This window comes from Oncorhynchus masou, chromosome 17 (assembly GCF_036934945.1).
Source record: "Oncorhynchus masou masou isolate Uvic2021 chromosome 17, UVic_Omas_1.1, whole genome shotgun sequence".
NCBI lineage: Eukaryota > Metazoa > Chordata > Actinopteri > Salmoniformes > Salmonidae > Oncorhynchus > Oncorhynchus masou.
The window spans coordinates 42,715,195-42,727,661 of NC_088228.1; the positions used below are offsets into that span (position 1 = coordinate 42,715,195).

The 12,467-nt window shown below is 45.2% G+C and overlaps 1 protein-coding gene across 4 annotated transcripts in view; it reads right to left on the reverse strand.

Annotated features, from left to right (window-relative positions):
- The window catches only part of LOC135559073 (far upstream element-binding protein 3-like), a 68,434-nt gene that overhangs the window by 38,892 nt on the left and 17,075 nt on the right, over positions 1-12,467 (reverse strand). For all 4 annotated transcript variants that reach the window (XM_064993436.1, XM_064993435.1, XM_064993437.1 and 1 more), the window contains exons 8-12: positions 4,993-5,091; positions 4,763-4,867; positions 4,541-4,643; positions 3,899-3,999; positions 2,633-2,774 (exon numbers count right to left, since the gene is read on the reverse strand). In XM_064993436.1, coding sequence (XP_064849508.1) covers positions 2,633-2,774; positions 3,899-3,999; positions 4,541-4,643; positions 4,763-4,867; positions 4,993-5,091 — 550 coding nt within the window. The remainder of the gene's footprint in view (positions 1-2,632; positions 2,775-3,898; positions 4,000-4,540; positions 4,644-4,762; positions 4,868-4,992; positions 5,092-12,467) is intronic.

Genomic DNA, 12,467 nt, shown 5'->3' on the forward strand with positions numbered 1-12,467 from the left:
CTACTGCTCACTAGCTTCATCCTTCTCAGGATCATTTCTACTGCTCACTAGCTTCGTCCTTCTCAGGATCATTTCTACTGCTCACTAGCTTCATCCTTCTCAGGATCATTTCTACTGCTCACTAGCTTCGTCCTTCTCAGGATCATTTCTACTGCTCACTAGCTTCGTCCTTCTCAGGATCATTTCTACTGCTCACTAGCTTCGTCCTTCTCAGGATCATTTCTACGGCTCACTAGCTTCATCCTTCTCAGGATCATTTCTACTGCTCACTAGCTTCATCCTTCTCAGGATCATTTCTACTGCTCACTAGCTTCGTCCTTCTCAGGATCATTTCTACTGCTCACTAGCTTGGTCCTTCTCAGGATCATTTCTACTGCTCACTAGCTTCATCCTTCTCAGGATCATTTCTACTGCTCACTAGCTTCGTCCTTCTCAGGATCATTTCTACTGCTCACTAGCTTCATCCTTCTCAGGATCATTTCTACTGCTCACTAGCTTCGTCCTTCTCAGGATCATTTCTACTGCTCACTAGCTTCATCCTTCTCAGGATCATTTCTACTGCTCACTAGCTTCATCCTTCTCAGGATCATTTCTACTGCTCACTAGCTTCATCCTTCTCAGGATCATGCTCCATGCTCTAAATAACTCAACTGGCAAGTTTGCCTGTCTGTAAAAAGAGGGGCAATCTGTACACCTCTGATTGGATAGAGCGAAGCTTTCTCCGTTCACTCGATTCATACTTCACCCGATCACTTCACATCGCACTTCGTTCAGTTTTCACATGCAACAACTGTAGTTTAGACCACAACAACTATTCTAGGTAGATCCAAAAAGGGGTATATTGCCTCCTTCATATATGGCACCCCTAAAGGTTCTGTACATACACTGAACAAAAATATGAACGCAACATGTAAAGTGATGGTCCCATGTTTCATGAGCTGAAATAAAAGATACCAGAAATATTCGTTATGCACAAAAAATGTATTAAGCTCAAACTTGGTGCAAAAAAAATACCAAAACTATAGACCACAACAACTGAACCACACACCTACTTGCCAAAACAACTGACAACTACTGACCACAACTACTGAACACACTTACTTACCAAAACTACAGACCACAACGAAAAAAATGACTGACCACTCAACTACCATGAACTACTGCTACTCACCATTACTGACTAGGGATGGGCATTTGAAATGATTTCACTATTAGAAAGTAAAACAAATTAAAAACAGATTCCACAAAAATCCTTTAGCAAGCCCCACAACCTCCCTTGTAAAGTTACCAACTAGTTAAGATTATTATTAGGTGTGCTTGCTGAAGTCAAAGCACAACTCTAGATTTCTTACATACTCTTCATGTTATTATTTGGTTTCTTTAGCCCACTCTAGAGCTTCAATTATTTAAGCTATTAACAAAAAAAATTCCCAGTTGTCAGGGTCACATCCAAATGTAGGGGAATGTATGTGATTAAATATGAAACTATTTGTGAGAAGATGAAATGTGATGTTAGTCATCTAAATGAGAAAAGTTTTTTTTCATGTAAAGTTAATCCAGTCAGTGGCCATTCCCCCGTAAGTACAGACATTATACCCAAACGTCATGGAAAGCCCCTTTCCACAGAGTTCTCGCTTAGTTGACTAAATAAACGCTGTAGTTAACTACCTTTGTCGTAATGACGCCCTAGCTAAGGCGCTAACTATAAAATAATAGCAAAGACAGTATTAAGAAAGGCAAAAACTGCTACTCCAATAGATATCCCTGATCACACTTGAGGGCGATGTCATGGCGACGTTGGCTAGCTAAGCTCATGCGTAGAAACAAGTAATCAATCGGGTCTAATGGTTGTCTCTGGCCAAAATGAACAAGTAATCGGGTCTAATGGTTGTCTCTGGCCGAAATGAACATGTGCAGGCTGTCAAATCAAAGGGCATTCCTTCGAACTAAAGTTGTTTTTGACAAAAATGAAAAAGTGTCAGTTTGTCACGTTCACAAGGTTGAAGTAATAACATTCCTTAATGCTTAAGGAAAATAGTTCTAGGACAACGGGGGCGGTAGAGAGAAATGTGGTGGTGTTTTTGTCTTACGTTATACTATGCTGTTGTGTAGAATACTATCATTATGTGATCTTGAAGACATTGATACAACTTTGATCTAACTTTATTAAATGAACACCATGAGTCGTCTGTTCTCTACGCGCCCGCTGTCAACCGACCCAAAACACAAGCACAGAGAGTGGCAGAGAGGTTTGGAACGCATTCTGATTGCTCTTCTAATTTACCACCTGGTGATGTCACCAGGCAGGCCAAAACTCCACCCACCAAAACAGTCAGAAACTTCAGGCGGTCCTTTCAAACAGCTCTTATCAAAAGTTTTTGACTGCACTGGGCCTTTAAATGCAACAAAAACCCAATACATTTTTGTAGGCTTTAGACAAACATAAATATTGCTTAGGCATACATGTGCAGAAAACACAAGCGATTATTACAGCATCTGGCTAAAAGATGAGAAAATCCATATTTTCTATAATGGTTCTCAGTGTTCCGCACGATATCCACTTGTGTGTGTAGCTCCGAGGGTCTACGCTGCCCTAGCCTGCTTTGAACACTGAGGGACCGAGCTTTAGTACCTTTGCCGATCACCAGACCACACTTGTCAGCGGGTATTGTGTAGGTGACCTCCTGCAGTCCCCCTGGAGAGCCCATACCCCAGTCCCCGCGGCCTCGTCCCCTTCCTCTTGGTCCTCCAGAGCCCCCAAAGCCATCGCGCTCCTGCTCCAATCACACATAAGATAACTTTATTATCCCCATGGGGAACTTTTAATTGCAGCTCTTTTCATACATTAAAACACGTCACATCAAGCGAAGACAATGGACATTAAGACAATTACAGACAATAAATACAATGAGAATATAAAAGTTAATGATAAAACATTCAAACTTCTTACATACAGCAAGGAGACCCTCACCAGCTCGTACAGGTATTATACCCCGGGGGACGGAGTGGAATTCTTTTACAATGTCCTTGTGATATATCACAGGTCAAATATTTGAATATATCCGATAATGTATCTTATCAATCCTGCTAATTGCAAACGTGTACTTTTGCTCGAGGTCGTCTGCACTTACAAAGAACCAAGCGTATGACTAATCTGTTCGCCGTATTTGACCAGGAGTAGCAGTACTTATTTGCAGATCTAAATGGTAATTGTCTTGGCCACCTGAGCGGTACACGCCAGAAAACAAGCAACATGGGACGAGTCCAAAATGGCACACTATTACCTACACGGTGCACTACTTTTGACCTGAGCCTTATGGTCGCATGTCAACAGTAGTGCACTATGTATGGTGCGAGTCCAAAATGGCACACTATTACATACATGGTGCACTACTTTTGACCTGAGCCTTATGGTCGCATGTCAAAAGTAGTGCACTATGTATGGTGCGAGTCCAAAATGGCACACTATTACATACATGGTGCACTACTTTTGACCTGAGCCTTATGGTCGCATGTCAAAAGTAGTGCACTATGTATGGTGCGAGTCCAAAATGGCACACTATTCCATACATGGTGCACTACTTTTGACCTGAGCCTTATGGTCGCATGTCAAAAGTAGTGCACTATGTAGGGAATAGGCCGTCATTTGGGACACACCCATAGGTCGAGACGCAGCATGGGGAAAAATAAATTGACTGGAAAATAAGGATCACGAGTGGTATGTGTGCTTGCTTGGTGTGTGTGTGTTCTGTGCCAAGTGTGTGTTTGCTGGCGGTGGTGCGTTTGTGTGTACTTGTCTCTACTTCCAAGGAAAGTGTGTGTTCTGTGCAGTGTGCATGTGTTCTTTGCTCTGAGTGTTTACTGGAGCGGTATTTGTTTGTTCTGGGCGTGTGTGTACCTGTGCTGTTTGGATGAGCTCGTTGATGAGATGGACAGCATGCTGACACCTGTCTGGTTGGCCCATCACTTGGGCGATGCGCTCTGGGCTGATGCCATCATCTGGAGGTGGGAGTAGGAAGTACGCACTAAGCCAACAGTGGTGACTGAAAGCAGGACTGTGTTCAGTTAGATTCAACGTTTGCATGACAGTTTGTACTGAACGGCACGTTTCCCCAAAACGGTGCACGCCATTCTTCAACAGCCTTTGAAGTACATTTGCTTCCGCTTGGTGGGTTTAGTTTATTAGGATCCCCATTAGCTACTGCACATGGAGCAGCTACTCTTCCTGGGGTCCACGAAAGAACGGGTGGGTGATAAATATGAATGTGACAATTTTACACCTCAAAACTTGTGCAGCACACTACACGCTAATCACCTTCTGGGATACCATAATCACAGCTTATCAACTGGTCGTTCAGTTTCCTTTTGTCATGTTGAATACGGCACACACAGAATCAAAGTCCTCTTTCCACATACATACTTGGTTATGGTATGATAAGAAACAGGGAAAACGGCATTCCCCCGATACAATTACATCGCTACAATGAAGAGAAACCCTCCTCCCTACGACATACAGTAGGTAAAAAGAAACGTTCGACACCTGGTTTGAATTGGATCCTCACTCCCGAATCAGCCTGGATCTTCTTGATCATCTCGCCACTCCTGCCGATGATGATCCCCACTGCGAACCTGGGCACAGCTACCTATAGGGAGGGAAAAGGTCAGAAGCACGTGAGCTCAAACATCAAGGGTGTGTTTAAAATGACACCCTAGTCAGGGGATGTGAAATTCCCTGGACATCTGGTGCACATTGCATTCTTACATCCAAAGTACTTCCTCCTAATCTTGACGCAAAGTCGTTGCGGCTGCTGCGGAAGTCTCCCTGGTCTTTGTCGCGGATGATCTCGATCACCAACTCCCGAGCTTGCTATGGGGAGAAGAAAGTGATATTCACGTGACGGTGTGTGTGCGCCATGGCAGTCAATGGTTTAGGCCATGCAGCAGCCTGACAGTAGTTGCCCTGTAAAACGTTAGTCAGGCCTCCCGTCTCACCTGGACCTTGTAGGGATCCCCAGTGATTCTCAGGGGTTTGTCCGCCCCGGTGGGCATGGGGCCATCCTGGATCATCATCATCTTCACTCCTATTCTCTCCTGACACACACACAAAACACACACGGTAAACACCTAGTAGAGCCCATTCCTAAAAGCCAAGAACACCCACTTCCATGTCTTCTGTTTCCCTCTATGACAATCAAAAGCCATACAAGGCCCATAAGAACAGAGGGTGACAAATCCACACAGAATGAAATGAATTGATTCTCTATAGATCATACACAAAGATAATCATTACTTAATCATTATGCCTGGTCTTTTCCTGAACTTTCAAATACCAATCACTTTCAATCACTTCAAAGCATACTTCCTTCAGACTGAAATTTTGCTCTGTTATTTATAACTTTTGAGATGATGGCAATAAGGCCAGCATTTATTATTATTATTTTTTTTTATCAAATTAATTTCCTAAAATAGACAAGCAATCGGGTTGATGGTCCATGTTACACTATCTTCAGAAAATCTATGTTCGAGAGTTCACATGACTAGACAGGAATGCAATGCATTTTGCAAAATAGCGAGGCTCTTCTGTTGCAGAGATGGTAAAAAACATTTCCTATTTTAATAGGCTTTGGAACTCGCTATAGGCTGCTATAGGCTGCTGCTTTTAGATCGCTCTGACAGAATGAACCAAACCACCTTCTTGGGTAGCCAATATTTTAATAGGCTTTGGAACTTGAAAAGATTAGTCTAGAACCCTCGCTATAGGCTGCTGCTTTTAGATCGCTCTGACAGAATGAACCAAACCACCTTCTTGGGTAGCCAATATTTTAATAGGCTTTGGAACTTGAAAAGATTAGTCTAGAGCCCTCGCTATAGGCTGCTGCTTTTAGATCGCTCTGACAGAATGAACCAAACCACCTTCTTGGGTAGCCAATATTTTAATAGGCTTTGGAACTTGAAAAGATTAGTCTAGAGCCCTCGCTATAGGCTGCTGCTTTTAGATCGCTCTGACAGAATGAACCAAACCACCTTCTTGGGTAGCCAATATTTTAATAGGCTTTGGAACTTGAAAAGATTAGTCTAGAGCTCTCGCTATAGGCTGCTGCTTTTAGATCGCTCTGACAGAATGAACCAAACCACCTTCTTGGGTAGCCAATATTTTAATAGGCTTTGGAACTTGAAAAGATTAGTCTAGAGCCCTCGCTGTGTGACCTCCCCAACCCTCTTGCCCAGTAAGGTAGTTTCACAAAAGTTTCTCCCCCAGAAATATTAATGACTACCGCTGACTGGGCTGTGGGCTGTGGCGGTCACAACATTTGGTCAGCCGGTGATTGTGAAACAAATAACTGTCAGTCTCACGGTAACTGCCCATTAACATAAACACATTTAGCATAAACACATTTAGCAGGAGCATCAGAGCTTGACCTTTAACTTGACTAACCAGTGACATGAACAATGACCAGCAGCAGCATCAGAGCTGGAAGAAGACTAATTACTAAACAGTTTGGTAGGCTACCAATGACCAGCAGCAGCATCAGAGCTAATTACTAAACAGTTTGGTAGGCTACCAATGACCAGCAGCAGCATCAGAGCTAATTACTAAACAGTTTGGTAGGCTACCAATGACCAGCAGCAGCATCAGAGCTAATTACTAAACAGTTTGGTAGGCTACCAATGACCAGCAGCAGCATCAGAGCTAATTACTAAACAGTGACATGGACTTTGACTGTCTTCCGGTGTGATACGGTCACTGCCCCACCACTGTAGTGTGATACGGTCACTGCCCCACCACTGTAGTGCGATACGGTCACTGCCCCACCACTGTAGTGCGATACGGTCACTGCCCCACCACTGTAGTGCGATACGGTCACTGCCCCACCACTGTAGTGCGATCACGGTCACTGCCCCACCACTGTAGTGTGATACGGTCACTGCCCCACCACTGTAGTGCGATACGGTCACTGCCCCACCACTGTAGTGCGATACGGTCACTGCCCCACCACTGTAGTGCGATACGGTCACTGCCCCACCACTGTAGTGCGATACGGTCACTGCCCCACCACTGTAGTGCGATACGGTCACTGCCCCACCACTGTAGTGCGATACGGTCACTGCCCCACCACTGTAGTGCGATACGGTCACTGCCCCACCACTGTAGTGCGATACGGTCACTGCCCCACCACTGTAGTGCGATACGGTCACTGCCCCACCACTGTAGTGCGATACGGTCACTGCCCCACCACTGTAGTGCGATACGGTCACTGCCCCAGCACTGTAGTGCGATACGGTCACTGCCCCACCACTGTAGTGCGATACGGTCACTGCCCCACCACTGTAGTGCGATACGGTCACTGCCCCACCACTGTAGTGCGATACGGTCACTGCCCCACCACTGTAGTGTGATACGGTCACTGCCCCACCACTGTAGTGTTGATACGGTCACTGCCCCACCACTGTAGTGTTGATACGGTCACTGCCCCACCACTGTAGTGTGATACGGTCACTGCCCCACCACTGTAGTGTGATACGGTCACTGCCCCACCACTGTAGTGCGATACGGTCACTGCCCCAGCACTGTAGTGCGATACGGTCACTGCCCCACCACTGTAGTGCGATACGGTCACTGCCCCACCACTGTAGTGCGATACGGTCACTGCCCCACCACTGTAGTGCGATACGGTCACTGCCCCACCACTGTAGTGCGATACGGTCACTGCCCCACCACTGTAGTGTGATACGGTCACTGCCCCACCACTGTAGTGTTGATACGGTCACTGCCCCACCACTGTAGTGTGATACGGTCACTGCCCCACCACTGTAGTGTGATACGGTCACTGCCCCACCACTGTAGTGTGATACGGTCACTGCCCCACCACTGACGCAGAGTGAAGTAGGGTGCATACGGAGAAACAACAATCCTGTGGGCCTTCTGTCCATATGAGGGAACAAAGGAAAATAGTGAACATCATAATTACTTGATACTTAACAAAGACTGTAGAAACTGTGATTGCTTGTCTTGAAGTATTTATGGTTGTGAAAAAAATTGCAGTGCAGGCCTAGTAGCAGTAGTGGTATTGGTAGTGCTGCATCAGTAATGGTAGTAATAGGGATAGTTGTGGCATTATTATAGAGGATTAGTATGGTAGGCTAGAGCAGTGGTTCCCAAACCTTTTATAGTCCAGTACTCCTTCAAATATTCAACTTCCAGCTGCGTACCCTCTCTAGCACCAGGGTCAGAGCACTCTCGTTTGTTTTTTTGCCATCATTGTAAGCCTGCCACACACACACTATACATTTATTAAACATAAGAATGGGAAGTGACAAAGAGCTCTTATAGGACCAGGTCACAAATACAAATATAATAATCATTTTGATCTTTATTTAGCCATCTTACATATATTTGTTAATAGAAAATTGTGAATAACTCACCACAGGTTAATGAGAAGGGTGTGCTTGAAAGCATGCACATAACTCTGCAATGTTGAGATGTATTGTATCTTAAATCATTTTCCTCACACAGTCTGTGCCTGATTTCAAGGAGAGGGGCTCTAACCCGGAAGCTTATCAGAAATCCTCCGACGAACCATCAAACAGGCGTCAATACAGGACAAAGATCGAATCGTATTACAACGGCTCTGACACCCGTCGGATGTGGCAGGGCTTGCAAACCATTAGAGACGACAAGGGGAAGCACAGCCGAGAGCTGCCCAGTGACACAAGACTAACAGACGAGCTAAACTACTTACAAACACTGAAACATGCATGAGAGCACCAGCTGTTCCAGAAGACAGCCAACCTAGTCATAGACTGATCTCTCTGCTACCGCACAGCAAGTGGTACCGGAGCGCCAAGTCCAGGTCCAAGAGGCTTCTAAACAGCCCCCCCTGTATTGTCTCGCTGTTGTTATTTCACTGCTGCTCCTTACTCGTTTCTTTTATCTCTTATTTGTATGTATTTTTTTTTTAAATGCATTGTTGGTTAGGGGCTCGTAAGTTAGCATTTCACTGTAAGGTCTACAGTCATGCCCAAAAGTTTTGAGAATGACACAAATATTAATTTCCAGAAAGTTTGCTGCTTCAGTGTCTTTAGATATTGCCAGATGGTACTATGGAATACTGAAGCATAATTACAAGCATAAGTGTCAAGGTCTTTAATTGACAATTACATGAAGTTGATGCAGAGTCAATATTTGCAGTGTTGACCCTTCTTTTTCAAGACCTCTGCAATCTACCATGGCATGCTGTCATTTAACTTCTGGGCCACATCCTGACTGACGGAAGCCCATTCTTGCATAATCCATGCTTGGAGTTTGTCAGTATTTGTGGGTTTTTGTTTGTCCACACGCCTCTTGAGGATTGACCACAAATTCTCAATGGGATTAAGGTCCGGGGACTTTCCTGGCAATGGACCCAAAATATTGATGCTTTGTTCCCCGAGCCACTTAGTTATCACTTTTGCCTTATGGCAAGGTGCTCCATCATGCTGGAAAAGGCATTGTTCGTCACCAAACTATTCCTGGATGATTGGGAGAAGATGCTCATGGAGGATGTGTTGGTACCATTCTCAAAATTTTTAGAAAAGGCTGTTGCGCAGCAACTCACTGCCTTCCTGAAGACAAACAATGTATACGAAATGCTTCAGTCTGGTTTTAGACCCCATCATAGCACTTGAGACTGCACTTGTGAAGGTGGTAAATTACCTTTTAATGGCATCAAACTGAGGCTCTGCATCTGTCCTCGTGCTCCTAGACCATAGTGCTGCTTTTGATACCATCGATCACCACATTCTTTTGGAGAGATTGGAAACCCAAATTGGTCTACACGGACAAGTTCTGGCATGGTGTATCTGTCAGAAAGATATCAGTTTGTCTCTGTGAATGGTTTGTCCTCTGACAAATCAACTGTAAATTTCAGTGTTCCTCAAGGTTCAGTTTTAGGACCACTATTGTTTTCACTATATATTTTACCTCTTGGGGATGTCATTCGAAAACATAATGTTAACTTTCACTGCTATGCGGATGACACACAGCTGTACATTTCAACGAAACATGGTGAAGCCCCAAAATTGCCCTCGCTAGAAGCATTCAGACATAAGGAAGTGGATGGCTGCAAACTTTCTACTTTTAAACTCGGACAAAACAGAGATGCTTGTTCTAGGTCCCAAGAAACAAAGAGATCTTCTGTTGAATCTGACAATTAATCTTAATGGTTGTACAGTCGCCTCAAATAAAACTGTGAAGGACCAAGGCGTTACTCGGGACCCTGATCTCTCTTTTGAAGAACATATCAAGACTGTTTCAAGGACAGCTTTTTTCCATCTCCATAACATTGCAAAAATCAGAAACTTTGTCCAAAAATGATGCAGAAAAATGTATCCATGCTTTTGTCACTTTGGGGCGGCAGGGTAGCCTAGTGGTTAGAGCGTTGGACTAGAAACCGGAAGGTTGCGAGTTCAAACCCCCGAGCTGACAAGGTACAAATCTGTCGTTCTGCCCCTGAACAGGCAGTTAACCCATTGTTCCCAGGCCGTCATTGAAAATAAGAATGTGTTCTTAACTGACTTGCCTGGTTAAATAAAGGTAAAATTAAAAAAAAAAAAAAACTTCTAGGTTAGACTACTGCAATGCTCTACCCTCCGGCTACCCGGATAAAGCACTAAATAAACTTCAGTTAGTGCTAAATACGGCTGCTAGAATCCTGACTAGAACCAAAAAATGTGATCATATTACTCCAGTGCTAGCCTCCCTACACTGTCTTCCTTTTCACCTATAGAGCTCAATTTTTATTGAATGGTCTGCCTACCCATGTGAGAGACGCAGACTCGGTCTCAACCTTTAAGTCTTTACTGAAGACTCATCTCTTCAGTGGGTCATATACGTCTGGCCCAGGAGTGTGAAGGTGAACGGAAAGGCTCTGGAGCAACGAACCGCCCTTGCGGTCTCTGCCTGGCCAGGTTCCCCTCTTTCCACTGGGATTCTCTGCCTCTAACCCTATTACAGGGGCTGAGTCACTGGATTACTAGGGCTCTTTCATTACCGTCCCTAGGAGGGATGCGTCACTTGAGTGGGTTGAGTCACTGATGTGATCTTCCTGTCTGGGTTGGTGCCCCTCCTTGGGTTGTGCCGTGGCGGAGATCTTTGTGGGCTATACTCGGCCTTGTCTCAGGATGGTAAGCTGGTGGTTGAAGAAATCCCTCTAGTGGTGTGGGGGCTGTGCTTCGGCAAAGTGGGTGGGATTATATCCTTCCTGTTTGGCCCTGTCCGGGGGTATCATCAGATGGGGCCACAGTGCCTCCTGACCCCTCCTGTCTCAGCCTCAGGTATTTATGCTGCAGTAGTTTGTGTCGGGGGGCTAGGGTCAGTTTGTTATATCTGGAGTACTTCTCCTGTCCTATCCGGTGTCCTGTGTGGATTTAAGTATGCTCTCTCTAATTCTCTCTTTCTTTCTCTCTCTCTCGGAGGACCTGAGCCCTAGGACCATGCCTCAGGACTACCTGACATGATGACTCCTTGCTCTCCCCAGTCCACCTGGCCGTGCTGCTGCTCCAGTTTCAACTGTTCTGCCTGTGATCATTATTATTTGACCATGCTGGTCATTTATGAACATCTTGGCCCATGTTCTGTTATAATCTCCACCCGGCACAGCCAGAAGAGGACTGGCCACCCCACATAGCCTGGTTCCTCTCTAGGTTTCTTCCTTGGGAGTTTTTCCTAGCCACCGTGCTTCTACACCTACATATCTTGCTGTTTGGGGTTTTAGGCTGGGTTTCTGTACAGCACTTTGAGATATCAGCTGATGTATGAAGGGCTATATAAATTCATTTGATTTGATTTATTCATGGCTGTGTTCTTAGGCAATATTGTGAGTGAGCCCACTCCCTTGGCTGAGAAGCAACCCCACACATGACTGGTCTCAGGATGCTTTACTGTTGGCATGACACAGGACTGATGGTAGCGCTCATCTTGTCTTCTCCGGACAAGCTTTTTTCCCCAGATGCCCCAAACAATCAGAAAGGTGATTCATCAGAGAAAATGACTCTACCCCAGTCCTCAGCAGTCCAATCCCTGTACATTTTGCAGAATATCAGTCTGTCCCTGATGTTTTTCCTGGAGAGAAGTGGCTTCGTTGCTGCCATTCTTGACACCAGGCCATCCTCTAAAAGTCTTTGCCACACTGTGCCTGCAGATGCACTGACACCTGCCTGCTGCCATTCCTGAGCAAGCTCTGTACTAGTGGTGCTCTGTACTGGTGGTGCCCCGATCCCACAGCTGAATCAACTTTAGGACGGTCCTGGCGCTTGCTGGACTTTCTTGGGCACCCTGAAGCCTTCTTCACAACAATTGAACTACTCTCCTTGAAGATCGTGATGATTCGATAAATGGTTGATTTAGGTGCAATCTAACTGGCAGCAGTATCCTGTGAAGCCCTTTTTGTGCAAAGCAATGATGACGGGATGTGTTTCCTTGCAGGTAA